General features: G+C 43.1%; 1 protein-coding gene across 2 annotated transcripts in view; it reads left to right on the top strand.

Moving 5' to 3' along the window:
• Positions 1–19,342, top strand: part of SARS1 (seryl-tRNA synthetase 1) — a 20,138-nt gene extending 796 nt beyond the window's left edge. Inside the window, exons 2-12 of one of the 2 annotated variants that reach the window (XM_081487149.1) lie at positions 6,769–6,839; positions 10,256–10,336; positions 11,367–11,525; positions 12,501–12,644; positions 13,386–13,541; positions 16,668–16,889; positions 17,475–17,604; positions 17,873–18,030; positions 18,288–18,362; positions 18,530–18,659; positions 18,958–19,342. In XM_081487149.1, coding sequence (XP_081343275.1) covers positions 6,769–6,839; positions 10,256–10,336; positions 11,367–11,525; positions 12,501–12,644; positions 13,386–13,541; positions 16,668–16,889; positions 17,475–17,604; positions 17,873–18,030; positions 18,288–18,362; positions 18,530–18,659; positions 18,958–19,115 — 1,484 coding nt within the window. In that variant the 3' untranslated portion in view covers positions 19,116–19,342. The remainder of the gene's footprint in view (positions 1–6,768; positions 6,840–10,255; positions 10,337–11,366; positions 11,526–12,500; positions 12,645–13,385; positions 13,542–16,667; positions 16,890–17,474; positions 17,605–17,872; positions 18,031–18,287; positions 18,363–18,529; positions 18,660–18,957) is intronic. The other variant, XM_081487150.1, reaches the window with a different exon arrangement.

The raw sequence follows: 19,342 nt of genomic DNA, 5'->3' as shown, positions 1-19,342 counted from the left end.
TTTAAGAACCGAGAATAATCTTCCTTGGTAGATCAGACATGGGCCTAGGGGTGTGGTGAAGCAAGGAAACGCTTGTGCTTATTGAGGCTGTTTAATTGTGATTTGTGGAAATTTTCCGGGAAAGACATTGGCAGAGTTGGGCTAGAACCTGGAACTGGACCGGGCATCCTTCATGATGCTAAATAAAACCGTAGAACCCTCTGCCTATCAATCTGCCTAGGCTAGCTGGAGTAGTCACTAATTGGCCGGATACTGTCAAACACGTGATTTATTCTGTCTGATGCAATAGGTCTGCAACCAGCTAGAGAGCCAGGTTTATGAGAGCGTACTGCATAGGCAGTCGCTGTCCAAAAATAAGGTGGATTTCTGTTAGGAAAGTTGATTTTCCTACATTTTAGTGTCACCCGTGTAGGGAAGGAGTTGAAGGAAGAGTTGGTGATATCAGGATATTGGGTACCAGGCGAATATTTGTTTAGCTCAGGTTGTCTGCTGATTCTGGTGGTTGGTTTGACTGTGAAATCCCACCACCTGAATGCATATGTGAAGTTTTGAGTTGCAATTGAATTAAATGGGAGGGGGAAAAACTAGTTTGGACACTGTTTACTGAGTCAGATGTCAGAAGTATCAGATTTTTATATCAGTCTAGCCATTGTCTGTAGCTCAGACCATAAAGAATCTGCCTGTAATGCAGGAGACCCAAGTTGGATCCCTGGGTCAGAAGATCCTCTGGAGAAGGGAATGGCAACCCACTCCAGTATTCTTGCCTGGAGAATCCCATGGACAGAGAACCCTGGCAGGCTACAGTCCATAGGGTCGCAAAGAGTTGGATATGACTGAGCGACTAACACTACTGCTAGCCATTGTCCAGTTGCTGAATGACTTCAAATGTGTTACCTAATCTCTTGGGTATAATGTACAGGTCTGTGGGAAGTTCTGTCTTGTACCTGAGGAGTGGGTATGTGGTGAGGGGATGGATTCTTCAGGGACAAGGTTGTGTTTTGATCATCTGTGTGTCAGTACCCAGGATATACGTAGACATACATGCGTGCTAAGTCGCTTCTGTTGTGTCCGACCCTTTGGAACCCCGTGAAGCCCACCAGGCTCCTCTGTCCATGAGATTCTCCAGGCAAGAATACTGGAGTGAGTTGCCATGCCATTCTCCAGAGGATCTTCCTGACCCAGGGATCCAACTGGGGTCTCTTGTGTCTCCCGCATTAGCGGGCAGGTTGTTTACCACTAGTACCACCTGGTAAGCCCCTGCATATACATACAAGATATACATATACACATGTGTACATATAATCCCAGTATCCCTCACTGCACCTGGTCCTTAGTAAGGACTTGACAAAGGTTTGTTGAAGTCTGTGTTCAGGGCACTTACCCATATGAAAAGTAGTTCACATAGTTTATTTTCTACAAATCTATTGATTTGATTCTTTTCTATTTGACATCCCTAACCAATAGTCTCTATAGCTAAGGGGAGTTAATGATTTTTCCCATTTCTGGCTGCTCCAGGTGGACATTGAGAGATCTTGTTTCAAGATTCTTTTACATCTGAACCTCTGCTCAGAAGTTAGGGTTCTTCTATCATTAACTGCAACAAGGAGTTGCAACCCAGAGCCACGTTAAGAACTCAGATCATGTTCCCTGACTGAGGACACAGCAAGCTTCATAAGGCCCTCCATTATGACTATACCTATATGTCTGCCTGTAGACCTCCAAGGTCGAGGGCTCTGTGTAGAACATAAAGCTGGTGTGACTTGGAGTCAGAGCACCATATTGGAGTTTACTACATCTCTTCTAACTTCAAGGATTTGAACTGTGATTTCTGCTTTTATTTCGGAGTAATATAATGAGGACACATTTGGGCATATAATAGGCATTTGTCTCGACTACTTCCAAAGTCACTAAATTTCCATGTATCTTGAAATCATCTGCCACTAACTGCAGGAATTATCAGTTGAAGTTGTTATTTCTTCTCAACCCTATTGCACTGCCTTAAACCAGGCCCTTACCACTGGAGTAACTTTCTGTTTCCCTTTCACCCCAGTCTCACTTGTTCAGGCCCACACCTGGGACATGTGATCCATATACAATATTTCTGTTGTGGCATTTATGTTATTTTTTATATACAGCCTTTTAAAACTAGGAATGGAATTGCTACGTCATAGGGTAGGCGTATGATCAGATTTATTAGATAAACCTAATGGTTTTCCAGAATAGTTAGTTGATCCTCCCATAAGCACCATATAAGAGCTCTATTTGCTTTACAATCTTGCCCTTGATATTGGCAGTCCTTTTAATTTTGGCCATTCTGATGGATATATAATGGTATCTCATGGTTTTAATGTACATTTTCTTGATAACTAAAAATATTGAGCACCTTTTCATATAGTACGTGTTAGCATTTGGACAGCCTGTTTTGGGAGGCATCTGTTCAAGCCTGTTGACTAGTTTTTATTTGAGTGTCTTTATCGTGCAGGAATTCTTTATTCTGTATACAAGATCTTGTAGATTACATACAATGCAGATATTGTCTCCCAATCTATGATTTGTCTTTTCACTTTCTTTTAATGAATAGAAATTCTCGATTTTAATAATGTCTAATTTATTGATTTTTTTCTTTCATAATTTGTGCTGCTTGTGTTCTGTTTAGGAAATCTTTTCATATCCCAAAGTACTAAAAAGATTTTCCTTTTTTTTCCTAGAAGTTTTATCACTTTACATTTCACATTTCGGTAGATTTATCTCATTGGTTTTGGTATATAATGTGAGATAGGGGTCAAAGCTCATTTTTTTATGTGGAAATCTAATTGCTCGTGATAAAATGCAGCCAGGTACGAAAAGAAGGACACTTCCTTAATCTGATAGTAGGTATTTATCAAAAATCCATAACTAACATTATTCTTAATGATGAAGTATTGAATACGTTACTCCTGAGGTTGGGAACAAGACAAGGATGTCTGTTTTCATCAACATCATATTAGAGGTTCTGAACAGTATGAAATAAGGCAAGAAAAAAAAAGATTGGAACAGAAGTAAAACTGCCATCTGTCATTATTTGCAGATGACTTGTTTGTATATGCAAAATTTGAACTAATATTAAATAAATTTAACAAGATCACTGCATACAATATATAGAATGAATAATGCTGTTTATATATACAAGTAACAATTAAAAAGCATCTGATACCTACAAGTATATTTAATAAATGACGTTCAAGATCCCTACACTGAAAACTACAGAACATTTCTAGGAGAGATTAAAGATAATGAAGGAACATGCTATATTCATTGATTGAAACATTCTGCATTATTATTTTTTAATTGTCATATGTTTATTTCCCAGCATCTGGTACAGTGTTTTCTTTTATATTCCCAACACTTAGCACAGGGCCTTGCCAATAGATGGGATTAAATCATAAAAAAAAAAAATTATAAGTAGATATAGATTTACAGACAGTTACAAAAATAGTGTAAGAAATCCTTCACCGTTTGCCCCATTGTTAACATCTAATGTAACTGATACAATATCAAAACCAAGAACTTGACATTGCTACCACCCATAGACCTTATTCAGATTTCACCAGTTTTACATGTACTTGTTTGTGTGTGCCTGTAGTTCTGTGTGAATTTATTGTATGTGTATATCTGTATAACCACTGACACACTCAAGGTACACAACTGTTCCATCATCACAGAGATCCCTTTTGCTAGCATCCCTCTGTATTCCATTCCCTTCCCCTGCCCTGTCTAACCCCTGACAACCCCTAATCTGTTCTCCATCTCTGTAATCAGTGTGAATAAGTGGATGAGAAAATAGTTATATAGTTTTTACTGAAGTTAAGTTTAAATTTAGTTTAGGTAAAGTTTGTCACAACTTTAAAAGAATAGCCATATCTAGGTGCTGTCTCATCTCTTTGTTGTTCAGTCACTCAGACATGTCCGACTCTTTGCGACCCCATGGACTGCAGCACACCAGGCTTCCCTGTCCTTCACCATCTCCTGGAGCTCAAATTCATGTCCATTGAATCAGAGATGCCATTCAACCATTGTATCCTCTGTCATCCCCTTCTCCTCCTGCCTTCGGTCTTTCCCATCATCAAGGTCTTTTCCAATGAGTTGGCTCTTCGCATCGGGTGGCCAAAGTATTGGAGCTTCAGTTTCAGCATCAGTCCTTCTAATGAATATTCAGAATTGATTTCCTTTAGGATTGACTGGTTTGATTTTCTTGTAGTCCAAGGGACTCTAAAGAGTCTTCTCCAACACAGTTCAAAAGCATCAATTCTTCAGCGTTCAGCCTTGCTCATGGTCCAACTTTCACATCCATACATGACTACTGGAAAAACCATAGCTTTGACTATATGGACCTTTGTCAGCAAAGTCATGTCCCTGCTTTTTAATATACTGTCTAGGTTTGTCATAGCTTTTCTTCCAAGGGGCAAGCGTCTTTTAACTTCGTGGCTGCGGTCACCATCTGAGGTGATTTTGAAGCCCAAGAAAATAGTCTGTCACTGTTTCCATTTTTTCCCCATCTATTTGCCATGAAGTGGTGGGACAAGATGCCATGATCTTCGTTTTTTGAATGCTGAGTTTTAAGCCAGCTTTTTCATTCTCCTCTTTCACTTTCATCAAGAGGCTCTTTAGTTCCTCTTTACTTTCTGCCATAAGGGCGGTGTCATCTGCCTATCTGAGGTTATTGATATTTCTCCTGGCAGTCGTGATTCCAGCTTGTGCTTTATCCAGCCCGGCATTTCGCATGATGTACTCTGCATGTAAGTTAAATAAGCAGGGTGACAATATACAGCCTTGACATACTCCTTTCCCAATTTTGAACCAGTCCGTTGTTCCATGTCCGGTTCTTACTGTTGCTTCTTGACCTGAATACAGGTCTCTCAGGAGACAGGTAAGGTGGTCTGGTATTCCCATCTCTTTAGGAATTTTCCACAATTTGTTGTGATCCACAGAGTCAAAGGCTTTGGCATAGTCAATGAAGCAGAAGTAGATGTTTTTCTGGAATTCTCTTGCTTTTTCTATGATCCAGCTGATGTTGGCAATTTGATCTCTGGTTCCTCGGCCTTTTCTAAATCCAGCTTGACCATCTGGGAGCTCTCGGTTCACATACTATTGCAGCCTGGCTTGGAGAATTTTGAGCATTACTTTGTTAGCATGTGAGATGAGTGCAATTGTGCAGTAGTTTGAATGTTCTTTGGCATTGCCCTTCTTTGGGATTGGATTGAAAACTGATCTTTTCCAGTCCTGTGGCCACTGCTAAGTTTTCCATATTTGCTGGCATATTGATTGCAGCACTTTAGCAGCAGCATCTTTTAGGATTTGAAATAGCTCAGCTGGAATTCCATCACCATCACTTTGTTCATAGTGATATATACTATGTTATACTACATAGTGATGTATACTACTAAGGCCCACTTGACTTTGCACTCCAACATGTCTGGCTCTTGGTGAGTGATCACACCATTGTGGTTATCTGGGTCATGAAGATCTTTTTTGTATAGTTCTTCTGTGTATTCTTGCCACCTCTTCTTGATACCTTCTGCTTCTGTTAGGTCCATACCATTTTTGTCCTTTATTGTGCCCATCTTTGCAAGAAATGTTCCCTTGATATCTCTAATTTTCTTGAAGAGATCTCCAGTCTTTCCCATTCTGTTGTTTTCCTCTGTTTCTTTGCACTGTTCACTTAGGAAGGCTTTCTTATCTCTTCCTTGCTATTGTTTGGAACTCTGCATTCAGACGGATATATCTTTCCTTTTCTCCTTTCCCTTTCACTTCTCTTCTTGTCTCGGCTATTTGTAAGGCCTCTTCAACCAGCCATTTTGCCTTTTTGCATTTCTTTTTCTTGGGGATGATCTTGATCACTGCCTCCTGTACAATGTCACAAACCTCCGTCTATAGTTCTTCAGGCACTCTGTCTGTCAGATCTAATCCTTTGAATCTATTTGTCACTTTCACTGTATAATCACAAGGGGTTTGATTTAGGTCATACCTGCATGGTCTAGTGGTTTTCCCTACTGTCTTCAACTTAAGTCTGAATTTGGCAATAAGGAGTTCATGATCTCATCTCTGGTCATCATTTTACCTGTCCAAAGCTAAAGGACATATTGTTGCTAAAGCTTAGATTCAAGAGGTCCAACTGTTGCTAATCAGAGTTAGACTGATGTATTGCAATACCATGATGTTAATTTGGGCCAGAGTACCTATGCAGGCTGATTAATGCACAAAAGAAAACAAAGTGTAAGAAATTGAATTCTTCTCAAGGCTGACAGATGAGCATTGCATCAAAGCAAAGGAAGTTAACCATTTCTGGCATAGAGATGTAGCATCCAAGTTCTTGGGAATAGAAACTTGACTGCCTTTTTTCTAGATCCTGGTGCATACCACATAGTTTTCCTTAAATGAATTTAAGATAATTGAACAGGTTATAGTTACATAAGTAATTTCCAGGTTTCTCAGATTTGTTACTTTATTTACAGTGATATCATCCAAGTTATGATACTTTTTAATTTTAGTCCCAGAATGGCCTTTTCATTGTCACCAAATGCTGGGGAATCCTATTGTAATCACCAATATAAGCTGTCTATATTTGGGGCTCTAAAGCGCTAAGATTTCACAACTTCATGAGGCACATCATTTAGTTCTGCCTGCAGTTTGGCCTTGGGCTGAGATCAGTCCCAAGGAACCATGATTAGGAATGAGGTATCTTAATTATGTGCCTGTCTTTGGTACATTCTTGGGTTCTTTATTCTTCAGGCAGATTTCGGGCAGACAACTTGAACAAGCTGAAGAACCTATGCAGCAAGACGATTGGAGAGAAAATGAAGGTAAGAGAACTCAGTAAGGGACTGGAGAGCTTGAGCAGAGGTATTTAATCTTATTCTTAGTTAATACATAATTTCTAGCTTAGTGTTTAATTCTGTGTGCTACTGGATTTCTTACCAAAGAGGGAAAGTTATTTTAAAAAGAAAGGGAGGAAGGCAGGAAGGGAACTAAGAGGCGTTTTCAGAATTAGTGACTATCTTTTGTCTGCAAGTATGTTTTAGTCCGTTCTGGCTGCTGTAACAGTGTTCCACAGATTGGATGGCTTACAAACAACAGAAATTTATTTCTTACAGTTCTGGGGGCTGGAAATCCAAGATCAAGGCACCAGCAGATTGGCTAGGGCTCACTTCCGGGTTCATTGACAGTCTTCTTGCTGTGTCCTCATGGCAGAAGGAGCAATGGAGCTCTCTGGAGTCTCTTTCATAAAGGCACTGATCCCATGACCTAATCACCGCTGAAGGACCCCACTTCCAATTACCGTCACATTAGGGATTGGGTTTCAACATGTGAATTTTGGAGGACACAGATATTCAGTCTGCTGTAAAACAAGATTCTTGCCACACAAGTCATTCATTGTCTGTTCTGTTCTTAATAATGAGAATTCCACCAGTAATCCCTTCCAGTTATTTCTTGAGCTCAACCTACAGGGTCAGAAAGGTTTTCCTGTGGTAGATTTCAGATTCTTTATCCCAGTGTCATCATACTTTTTAATTAAAAGAACACATTGATATTGAGTCCAAATCCTAGACTTTGATTTATGTGACTTCAGGCAGGTTAACTTCTGAGCCTCAGTGTTCTTATCTGTGAAATGGCAATTCTAACACTAACCTTTAGAATACAATTGTGAGAACTAAAACTTTTTGATACAGAAAACCTGGCACAATGCCTAGACTGTGGTAGTTATTTAGCAATTGAGAGTAGCAGTGGTTGGCAAGTAGTTACTGGCCTTCATCCAAGAAAAAATTCTTCCTGTCCTGAAGAATGTTAAATTTCAGCTCAACTTTGTTTTGGCAACCAGATCAGTGTATGTTTTTAATCTTTCTTCAAAAATACCCTGTTAGCTCTTTAATCGGAGAAGGCAATGGCACCCCACTCCAGTACTCTTGCCTGGAAAATCCCATGGATGGAGGAGCCTGGTAGGCTACAGTCCATGTGGTCGCTAAGAGTCGGACACGACTGAGCGACTTCACTTTCATTTTTCCCTTTCATGCACTGGAGAAGGAAATGGCAACCCACTCCAGTATTCTTGCCTGGAGAATCCCAGGGACGGCGGAGCCTGGTGGGCTGCCGTCTATGGGGTCGCACAGAGTCGGACACGACTGAAGTGACTTAACAGCTCTTTAATCATTTTTCAAAAAACATGTTAAATGTAAGCCACAATCTGTATTGTTTTTAAGTTGTAAACCTCTAAAATAAACCAAAAAATTATGAAATTTGGGAACCTGAACCAGGAAAGATCATAACAAAAAGATTCCCTTGGATTCTGACACCTTATCCTTCATGATATTCTGCATCCTTCTCTTTAACACTGTTTTGTTACACTTTCAGCATGTGACAGGCTATAGAAATTGACATGGATGATAATGGTACAGTTTTCTTCTGTGGCGAAACCCTTGACACTAAATCAGTTGCATGTCAGGGACACCATAATAATGTTAATTTTCATATATACTTCTGCCTGAATGTTTTTGGGGGCATATATACAGATAGTGCCAACCAAGTATTTTTCTTAGCCAGAAGATGGGAGTATTTTCATTTGCATTAACATTCTTGGATCCCTAGCTGCTCATCCTACGAGTGTTCTCTCTCGCTGTCCATTGAAACAGTACTAGCGGTGCTTTAATTTGTATAGCACCTGAAAGCAGTCAGAATCCTTTCACATACATCTCATTTTGGTTTCGATCTTTGCTGTAAACCTGGAGTATAGGTAGTACATTTGTTAGCCCTATTGAAAGGGAAATACCCTTCCTAAATAGGCTTAGGAAATTAAGGAGCTTGCCTAAAATCATGCCATAAGTTAGTTGCAGAGCCAGGACTTGAACTCAGAACTTCAATTTGCTACCCTGAGGGATTATCAGAGAGCAAGAGGGCCTCAGCTATCTTAGCTACCAAATGGAACATCTTGAACATCTTGAGGTTTAGGCCATTTTTTTTCTACCTTGGTAGTCTATGCTTGTTCTTATCAAGACTCATTCTGATACTGTCAGACTTTTCCAAATTTAAAGATGATTTTTCTTGAGTCGCTGAAGGGTGTGAGTTGGGTTTTGATTGAATCCTGACTTCTCACTTTGGTGTATGGAATGTCTAATGAAAGTGAAAAGTGAAAATTGCTCAGCTCAGTTCAGTTCAGTCGCTCAGTCGTGTCTGACTCTGCGACCCCATGGCCTGCAGCACACCATGCTTTCCTGTCCATCACCAACTCCCGGAGCCTACTCAAGCTGTAGGCTCAAACCATCAGGCTCCTCTGTCCTTGTAATTCTCCAGGCAAGAATACTAGAGTGGGTTGCCATTCCCTTCTCCAGGGGATATTTCTGACCCAGGAATCAAACCTGGGTCTCTTGTATTCTTTACTGTCTGAGCCACCACGGAAGCGTAAATCTTTAGAAAAACATGATTTCTATATATTATTTTATTTATACTTACAAAGCAGACCCTAATTCTTCTCAACTTATTTTTACATGTGTTTTCCTGAGGTCTTACAGGTCTTGTTATAATGGGCATTGATAATATTCTTTATCTCCATTTAATTTAGGAAGAATTTGACTCTTCAAATTATCTTCTCCTTAGCTCTGGGCAAAGTTCAGAAATGATGATTTGATAGAATATTGTAAGAAGGGTGAGGAGAGAAATCAGAAAGGAAAAAAATCTAGTCATGGGTACACCCTTGCCATTTTGCTAAGGCACATTGATTGCTCTAAACTTAGTTTTGAATTCTGTGGCTTTTTTCCTCAAAAATTGTGTTTCTTTGGCTTCCTGATACTTTATCATCCCATCCATTTTTATCCTGAGCCTCAGGTCTAAGGGCTGGGTTTGTTCTTAACAGGAAGACAGGGATTCACAAATTGATACACAGGCATCTGCCCACCGCTGGCTCCTGACCAGCACTGAGCATTTTCACATGACCTTGGGACCATAACACTCTGTGTCCATGTCAGACATTTTTCTTCTTGAGTTCCTGATACTGTCAACACTCTGACGCTGATGGGTTAATCTGTCCAGGATCAGAAAGCTAGGAAGTGGCGGGATGAGGACTTGAAATCTTGACTTCTTACTTCTAATTTACTGATGTTTCTCGCATCTGTTGCCTCTTTTAGAGACTCTAGGTTATGTAGAATTCTGTGATTAGTGCACTTGGTGTGCACTTATAAAACTACGTCAGAAATGTTCTTTTATAATTAATTTTTTTCCTTTCCCATAGAAAAAAGAGCCAGTGGGAAATGATGAGTCCATTCCAGAAGATGTATTAAATCTCGATGACCTCACTGCAGACACTTTAACTGTAAGTTATTGTCCTTTTCTGGACTGGGATTGTGTTCTTTTATCTTAACTTTGTTCCTGGACAAGCAAGTCCTAACACTATGCTTCATCCAGCATTGTTGCATTCTTGAATTTCTGCAGCTGGGATGTAGCCTCATCTACCTTGTTAATCTTGATACTTGAGTATTAGAGATGAGACAGGTGGAGTGGAAAAGTCAAGATTAGGAAGACAAAAAAAAAGAGTAGAAAGAGAAGAAAACAGGAGCTGAATTATGTTTGGTTTATATAACTCCATTTCCACAGAGTCTTGTAATTCAGTAAAGCAGTAATTTTCAAGGTTTTTAGTCACTGAACACAAAACCTGCAACACAGAAGCGTGACAAGAGCATAAACACAAAAAAAGCAAAGTTGCTGTGCTTAAAGGGCTCACTTGGGGGTGCTATTCCTGACCTGCCCTACCTGCTAAGGGTCTCCCCAAGAAATCAGAGTACACTTTGAAACCCCTGCAATAAGGAATACAAAATAAGTTTAAGACAAGTTCTCTTGCTCCTAATAAGTTTGCGCTTTTTCTAGGGAGCAGTGAAAAGTTTAGTATGTTGGTTTAATCAGAACACTGAGAGGTGCCCTCAGAAAATCCCTGGCTGCTTCTTGTTGTGTGGCAGAAACTAACACAACAATGTAAAGTAGTTATCCTCCAATTAAAAATAATAAAATTTAAAGAAAAAGGAAAGTACAAGTTAAGGGAAAGAGCTCTTAAAGAGTTATGGTATTAACACTCCTGAGATACATGGGAATAAGAAGAGTGGCTGGAATTTATCCATCTCTGCCTTAGGCATCCTGAAAGAAAATGCCAGTGGATTTGTCAGGCAAGACTATATATATCCCTGTGTGAAATGACTCTCAGTTCTTTGAAAGCCTCCAGTGTCAATTTTGAAAATGCTATCACAAGAGTTGTCACTAGAGCGCAACAGGGTTGAGGCAACAGAATTTGTTCCCTACCCGGTCCTTGACTTACTGTGTCCTGGGGCGGGCTTGGCCTTGTTCACCTACAGAACCTGAAAGTCTCACAGATCAAAAAAGTCCGCCTCCTCATCGACGAAGCCATCCTGAAGTGTGACGCCGAGCGGATAAAGCTGGAAGCTGAGCGGTTTGAGAACCTTCGCGAGATCGGGAACCTCCTGCACCCGTCGGTGCCCATCAGCAATGACGAGGTAGGTGTCAGCACCACCGCTAGCGGCTGCCTTGTGTCGCCCCTCTCCACTGGGAAAGGGGGCGGGGTGGGAGGGGGACAGTGAAAGCTGGCACTCTCGGTCTAAGAAAAGCAGGCTCTTTGTGTGTTTGCCCTGCCCACCAATTGAGAACTGTGAAAGAGTCAGATCCCCGCCTGATTGGGAAATAGCAGAGACAGCAGGTAGGTGGAGACTCCTGGCACGGAAACCTCTCCGAAATTGGGCTGCTGCCCCATCCACTGTGTGTTGCCCCTGGTAGCAGCTCGCCTTGTGGGAGGGATCTGCAGAATCAACCTCACCCCTCACCCATACCCTACTGGGAAGCCGCAGGTTGAAGGGAAATCTGCATGATAAAAGTTTCCTGCTGAGTGGGAGCTTCCCCAGCACAAAGCGGCTCAGAGCCCAGCCTTTGTTCCCTGACACCCCAGCCGTGGCAGGGCCCATCTGTGCCTCTTTCATTCATTCCCTGGAGAACTGAACATTAAACTCACTGAGGGCTGGGGTGGCAGACTCAGGAGGTCAGAGCCCTGAGCCCACCCTCATGTGGCCCCAGGACCAAGGAGAGCCTGGAAAAAAAGAGCTCTACATTCTCCTCTGTACCCCAGGCAATGAGGATTGTCCAGGAGAGGGTTTTCCCTGTATAGGATTTTCCAGGAGTCATTTGAAAGGGTTAAAAAATAGAGAGAGAGAATACTACAGATCTTTTGGAAAATCATGATTTCAGTTCCATGGCTGGAATTGCTTCTAGGAATTTATAAATTACTATTTTTCTGTTGAAGGCAAATTCTGTAGCAAATTCCCTTCTCTAGTCCCTGTACACAAGGGCCAAAACCTAGTGTTTGAGTTAAGCGGAGACATCACAGAGCCCTGGGTTGATCTTGGAGATTAGGGTTTGGAAAATGGAGGCTGTAGACTTAAGAGCTCATGCATCTCTCTCTCCTGGTCTTGTTTCCTTAGGATGCTGACAACAAAGTAGAGAGGATTTGGGGTGATTGTACGGTCAGGAAGAAGTACTCTCACGTGGACCTGGTGGTGATGGTAGATGGCTTTGAAGGCGAAAAGGGGGCCGTGGTGGCTGGGAGTCGAGGGTACTTCCTGAAGGTAAGAGTGAGGTTGGTTATAAAGGTTGGTTATAACCAGTGAGGTCAGTTATAAAGAAAGAACTGCAAAAAAGAAGTGCAGAAAACATAACCCACTTAAAAAGGCCCACACATCTGCCTTTCTATCACAAACTTACTGGCAATTAGATGCAATTCTCTTTCTAAAGCAGTAGAGTGCTTATCAGGATTCCCTGGAACAAAAGCCACTAAGTGATCCTCCATAATGAATATATGTTTTGTTGACTGCATTAGAACAGTGTCTGCCTTTAAGGAGCTCGGTGTAATTGGACAGTCAGACAAGTAGCAGAGTCAAATACCCTCTCTGATAAGTGCTGTGGGAATGGATGGGCAGAGGCAGCAAACCCAGATCAGCTGAGACAGAGGGAAGATGCCTTCAGGAAAGCCTTCCAAAAAGGACATGGTAAAGTCATTTCGAAAATACTGTCCATATAGGTTTGTTTTGCATTTACAAATAAGTCCAGTGTTTTAAGACTCCACACAAGGAAACTCTCCCATGTACCTTGGGTGCATAATCCTTTCCCTTTGATTTGTATCTTAGAGGGAATGCTCTTCAGATGATATGCTGAGCTCTGGTGTTAAGAAAGAGTCTCTTGAGTCAGTTGTTGGATCTGCAGTCTTTGTAGCCTCCCGTGCCCGCCGTTGCCTCTGGGTGTAAACACTAGCAGTTGAACATGATGGTGGCAGAACCCAGTCACACAGTGCTGTGTCTCTGCTCCCTTAGGGGGTCCTGGTATTCCTGGAACAAGCACTCATCCAGCTTGCCCTTCGGACCTTGGGAAGTCGGGGCTACACTCCCATTTATACCCCCTTCTTCATGAGGAAGGAGGTCATGCAGGAAGTGGCGCAGCTCAGCCAGTTTGATGAAGAACTTTATAAGGTGAGTAGCCTGTGGCAGTGTAGCAGAATCTCCTTAAGGTAAGAAGTTTAATTTCGAAGACACAGCAGTGCTCTCCAGCAAGACTTCCTTGGAGGACGGAAATGTTATATATAGTGGCTGTTGAGCACTTTGGCGGCTAGTGCAACTGAGGAAGTAAAATTTTAATCTTAATGTAAATACTCACGTGTGACTACCATTTGGACAGTCCAGAGGTAAAGCCTATTTTTTCTTTCCCTATGTGGTTTATGTGATGCACTGAAATTGATCTTTAGCACTGTGAGCTTAGAAAAGAAGCTCGTAGATTATTATTAAGCTTGGACAGAAGGAAATTGCTGAAGTGGCTGATCTTCCCACTCCTGACCCCAGACGGGAAGCTTCCGCGGGGGAGATATACTTTCCTTTGGATGGATGTAGCTTCCAGTTTATGGCTGTTTCTCAACCATGAGGCATCTCAGGGTGAGCCAGAGGATTTGAGTTGAGGTACAGAAGGTCATTCTGAATCAGTCAGCTTTAACATACGCCATCGCTCCCCTCTCTCTGCCCAACACTCAGAATTTCTGATGTCTCTCCTAACGGCTGCCTGTCACACCTGAGTTCACTTCTCACTTGTCCCTCTCCTTCAACACCGTTCTATCAGGGCTGGAGGGTTGGGAGAGGGCCTGTGTTCCTATTGGCTATTTCCTTCTTAAATCCATGTAGGAAGTAGTTAGACAGTTGCTCCTGGCCTCATCTGATTTATCTGTTTAGAGAGATAAGTTTACTAATCAGAACCTTCTTCCCACTAGGTCCTGTTGGTGAGTTCAAAGTCATGTTTTCTTTCCAGATGCGGTAGGAAACAAAATGCTCTCTCCAAACATTAATACAGCCTGGGGGCCCTCCTCTTCCTTTTAATGAGAGGAACATGTGCATTATCAGATGGGACCTCTTTTTATCTTTTCTCTTTTTTTTTTTTTCTCTCATCTCAACCCCCAAGATTGGATGAGTGATCACTGACAGAAATTTAGAAGCAGATGCTCTGCAGGTAACACCACGGAGAAGCTTATATGAAGGATTATGTGAAATATTAGGTAGCAGGTGCTCCCTGTGTTCCCTGCATTCTCTGTCTCTTATCCAGGTGCTTCTTGGATCCATAGGCAGGGACAATCACAGATCTCCATATAGAGGGATTTGGGCTGGCACTTCTTACCTCATAACCTCAGTTTATTAATTCTCTAGAGCAGTGCTGTCCCACTGGACTCTCTGTAGTAGTAGAAATGTTCACTTTTTCTGTCCTATCCAGTGTGGCAGCCACCAGCCACAAGTGGCTTTTGAACACTTGAAATGGGGTTCATGCAAACCCAGGAATTAATTTTTAATTTAATAGCCATATATGGCTACTGGCTGTACCATATTAGACCACAAGCTCTATTGTTTTTATGTTGTCTATGAATAGCCTCACATGGGGCCAAGTTCCCACTGTTAATTAGCAAGGTAGTTTCCCAGATTTCCAAACACTGGCCCAGAAGAAGTTTGCTCTCCTCTTTTTTTAAAAAAATTTTAATCAAATACCACATGACAAAATTTGTAAGTCTTCTTTCCCATTACCTAATACAGTTATCATCTTTAATACTGTTTTGGTGCCTTTTTTCATACATATATTATTTTCTCATACTTCTAATCACACTGTATAGATTGTCTTTTTATTTCACACTGTATCAGAAGCGTTTTTCAGTGTAACTGCATGGTCTTCATAACCATAACTTCTTAATGGTTACATAATATTACATGGCATGGATATAGGCTACCCAACTCTTCCCCTGTTGATTATTTAGGGGGCTTCCCTGGTGGCTCAGTGGTAAAGAACCCTCCTGCCAATACAGGGGACAAGGGTTCAATCCTTGGATTAGAAATATCCCCTGGAGTAGGAAATACATATTTATGAGGCTTCCTTTTTTTGCTGTCAGTAAGTTACAGTGAACTTTGTTCTGTATAGCTTTTTTTTTCTTTTGCATTACTTTCTTCAGCTAAGTACCAAAGTGATTCTTCAAGGATTCTAACCCTAGATTAACCCACAAGTATCAAGAGAGCTGAGACTATCTCCTTTTGCCCAGCGTTGGCAAAAAGAATTTGGCTCTTACTAAATGCTTCACAAACATTTGTCAAGTGGATTAATTCATATTGCTACCAGCACAGGTTTTATTGCATACCTGCCATCCTTGGCCATTTTACCTCATTTATACGTGACTCTTGCCTGGAAAATCCCATGGACGGAGGAGCCTGGTAGGCTGCAGTCCATGGGGTCGCTGAGAGTCAGACACGACTGAGCGTCCTTGCTTTCACGTTTCACTTTCATGCATTGGAGAAGGAAATGGCAACCCACTCCAGTGTTCTTGCCTGGAGAATCCCAGGGATGGGGGAGCCTGGAGGGCTGCCGTCTATGGGGTCGCACACGACTGAAGCAACTTAGCAGCAGCAGCAGCATTTATTAGGTAAAGTCAAAACAGTATCACAGGGAATTCCGTGGTAGTCCATTGATTAGGGCTCCATGCTTCCACTGCAGGGGGGCATGGGTATGATCCCTGGTTGGGGAACTGAGATTTCATATGTCACATGTTGCACCCAAGAGAAAAACATAGTATTAGACTATTTTATGTTCTTTTTGCATTACTTGATCTCTGGTAAGGACCCCTGGAGAAGGCAATGGCAACCCACTCCAGTACTCTTGCCTGGAAAATCCCATGGACAGAGGAGCCTGGTGGGCTGCAGTCCATGGGGTCGCGAAGAGTCAGACAGGACTGAGCGACTTCACTTTCACTTTTCACTTTCATGCATTGGAGAAGGAAATGGCAACCCACTCCAGTGTTCTTGCCTGGAGAATCTCAGGGACGGCGGAGCCTGGTGGGCTGCCGTCTATGGGGTCGCACAGAGTCGGACATGACTGAAGCGACTTAGCAGCAGCAGGAGCAGGGACCCCATTTTGGACTAACCCATTCACTCCCTTATCTTTTTAGCATCTCCTGCTCACTCTCGGGCAGGGATTAAAGAAAATTCATCCTCTCATCACTCACATCTTCTCTGTGGCTTCTTGCTCGAGCTGAGGTTCTCTTCCCTCAGTCTTAACTAGTAAACATTACCCTCCTCCCACAGGTGATTGGCAAAGGCAGTGAAAAGTCTGATGATAACTCCTATGAGGAGAAATATCTGATTGCTACCTCGGAACAACCCATTGCTGCTCTCCACCGGGACGAGTGGCTTCGGCCAGAGGACTTGCCAATCAAGTATGCCGGCCTGTCCACCTGCTTTCGCCAGGAGGTGGGCTCCCATGGCCGTGACACCCGTGGCATCTTTAGAGTCCATCAGTTTGAGAAGGTGAGTGGACAGGTCAGGGCAAGGAATGGGACTCTTCTGTCTGTCTCTCCAGGGTGGTTAGTGGAGAAACAAAGTCCGTGTTGTTCAGCCCCATCCCAGCTCCAGTCTTTTTTCTCATTGCCCCCATCTGTGTTTGTAGGGAAGAGGCTGAGAATCGCATAGTGGAGAGGCTGGAGGACAGACTCAGGAACCAGGCAGCCTGAGTCCAAAGGCACACTCCACCACTTACTGCTGTGTAACCTTGAACTAGTTGCTTAAATTCTCTGTGCTGTATCCTCCTCTGTAAAAGGAGGATAATAGTAGCACCTGCCTTATTAGGCTACTGTGAGGATGAAACCAGTTATCCCATGGAAAGTACTTAAAACAGTACCCAGCACATCTATGGGGTGCTGTCTACACCAGCAGTCGTTCTTGCTGCAGTCCCAGCCAGCCCAGTGCAGCCCCTATCGCTCGCCTGGGGCCCCCGCCCCACCTGACTCCCAGTGGAGTAGGAATAGGTCTTTGTTGCAAGCATAGCTCCCACCTCAGTGTTCAGTTTATTCACCCCACCCCGTCATCCCCGCTTCCTCGGGTCTGTCCTTGCAGATAGAGCAGTTTGTCTACTCCTCACCACATGACAACAAGTCCTGGGAGATGTTTGAGGAGATGATCACCACCGCAGAGGAGTTCTACCAGTCTCTGGGGATCCCTTACCACATCGTGAATATCGTCTCAGGTATCTGCTTCCCTCTCCTGCCTCCCACAGACACCACCCGGACCAGTGGGGCTGCCCCACAAAGAAATAGCCCACAATCCAGTTAATTGCCCATGTTAATTAAAATATCACACTCTTCTCCCTTGGGAGCTTTTGGTGATAAGAATATCTGGGCATGATTTTTCTTCTGGGGATAGGATGTGAATTAAAGAATTCTTCGGGCTTGCTAAAGGTTAGCCTTCTGAAATAGCATCCCTCCTTCATGAATTCTAGGGGTTTTTCCTTACAGGTTCTTTGAATCACGCTGCCAGTAAGAAGCTTGACCTGGAGGCCTGGTTTCCGGGCTCGGGGGCCTTCCGTGAGTTAGTCTCCTGTTCTAACTGCACAGACTATCAGGCTCGCCGGCTCCGAATCCGATATGGGCAGACCAAGAAGATGATGGACAAGGTTAGATGGTCCCTGAGGAGGCAAGCGGTGGGGCCTTTTAGCTCAGAGTGGAGCCACCTTATTTTGGCCCTTGGAGGACATCATGTCCCAGCGTCATGGGGAAACCTGAGCTGCTCACTGTAGGCCAAAGAGGGAATCTGAAAATGACTTTCACTGAATCGGGACTGAGTCCTTCTAGATGGAAACCTGAATCTAGCTCTGTTCTACAAGATAATTCTAGTTTTTTCTCCTCTTGGTTTTGTTCTCCGTAACTCCAGATAAAGAGTTATCCCCATTTGTCTACACAGAACAAGGTGGAGGCAAGGTCTTCCTTCTCGTGCAGGAAGTTCTGGGTTGTAGGCTTATCTTTCCAAACCCAGTTTTCAGGCCATCATCTTTTCCAGGTCAGGGGCTTGAAATGGGTTGAAAGAAGGAGGCCATTGGGTAGTCTGTTCCTTCCCTCAGAGGGCCAGGAAGGGCTTGAGTATAACTGCTCCATCTGGGGACCATCTCCTCACAGGTGGAGTTTGTCCACATGCTCAATGCCACCATGTGCGCCACGACCCGCACCATCTGTGCCATCCTGGAGAACTACCAGACAGAGAAGGGCATCCTCGTGCCTGAGAAATTGAAGGAATTCATGCCACCAGGTGAGGCTCCCTGCCTTCCTCCTCTTGTGCATCTTCCCACTCTTGCACCAAGTTTTCTTGATTTACTGGCCCCAAAACTCTGCCTTGTCCTCTGGTGCCGGGCACTGCAAGGGGAAAGGTTGAAAAGTAGCCAGTACAGTTATGTTAGTCTATTTAAATGCAGCTAAAATTCAGGCTGTGAAAAGAAAGGAACAAAGAAAAGCAGTGCCCACCGTTGTCTCGTGGAACTTTCCCCAGAGGTCCCTGGGCTTTGACCCTTGAGGAATGACAGGTTATCTGGTTGACTCTTCCCTTTCAGGTCTCCAAGAACTGATCCCCTTTGTGAAGGCTGCGCCCATCGACCAGGAGCCCTCGAAGAAGCAGAAGAAACAGCATGAGGGCAGCAAGAAGAAAGGGGCAGCGAGAGATGTTGCCCTGGAAAGCCAACTGCAGAACATGGAGGTCACTGATGCCTGAACATTCCTTTGTCCCCTCCACCAGGCTTCCATTGCCATCAGATGCAATTTCAGAGCCTGCTCATAGGCAGGGAAGCCAAGCACGCATGCATCGCCCACCCCGTCTGACTGCATTACTCAAAGGAGAACCATCTGCCACGTACAGTGCGACATTCTCTTTTCTCATTTGGGCATAGGATTCATCACCAGTGACTGATGAGACCATGTAATAAAGCATCTCTGAGGGAG

Source organism: Giraffa tippelskirchi, chromosome 5 (genome assembly GCF_054371585.1).
Source record: "Giraffa tippelskirchi isolate mGirTip1 chromosome 5, T2T-mGirTip1v1.2.pri, whole genome shotgun sequence".
In the NCBI taxonomy this organism is placed as follows: domain Eukaryota; kingdom Metazoa; phylum Chordata; class Mammalia; order Artiodactyla; family Giraffidae; genus Giraffa; species Giraffa tippelskirchi.
This window is presented reverse-complemented; position numbering and strand designations above follow the sequence as displayed.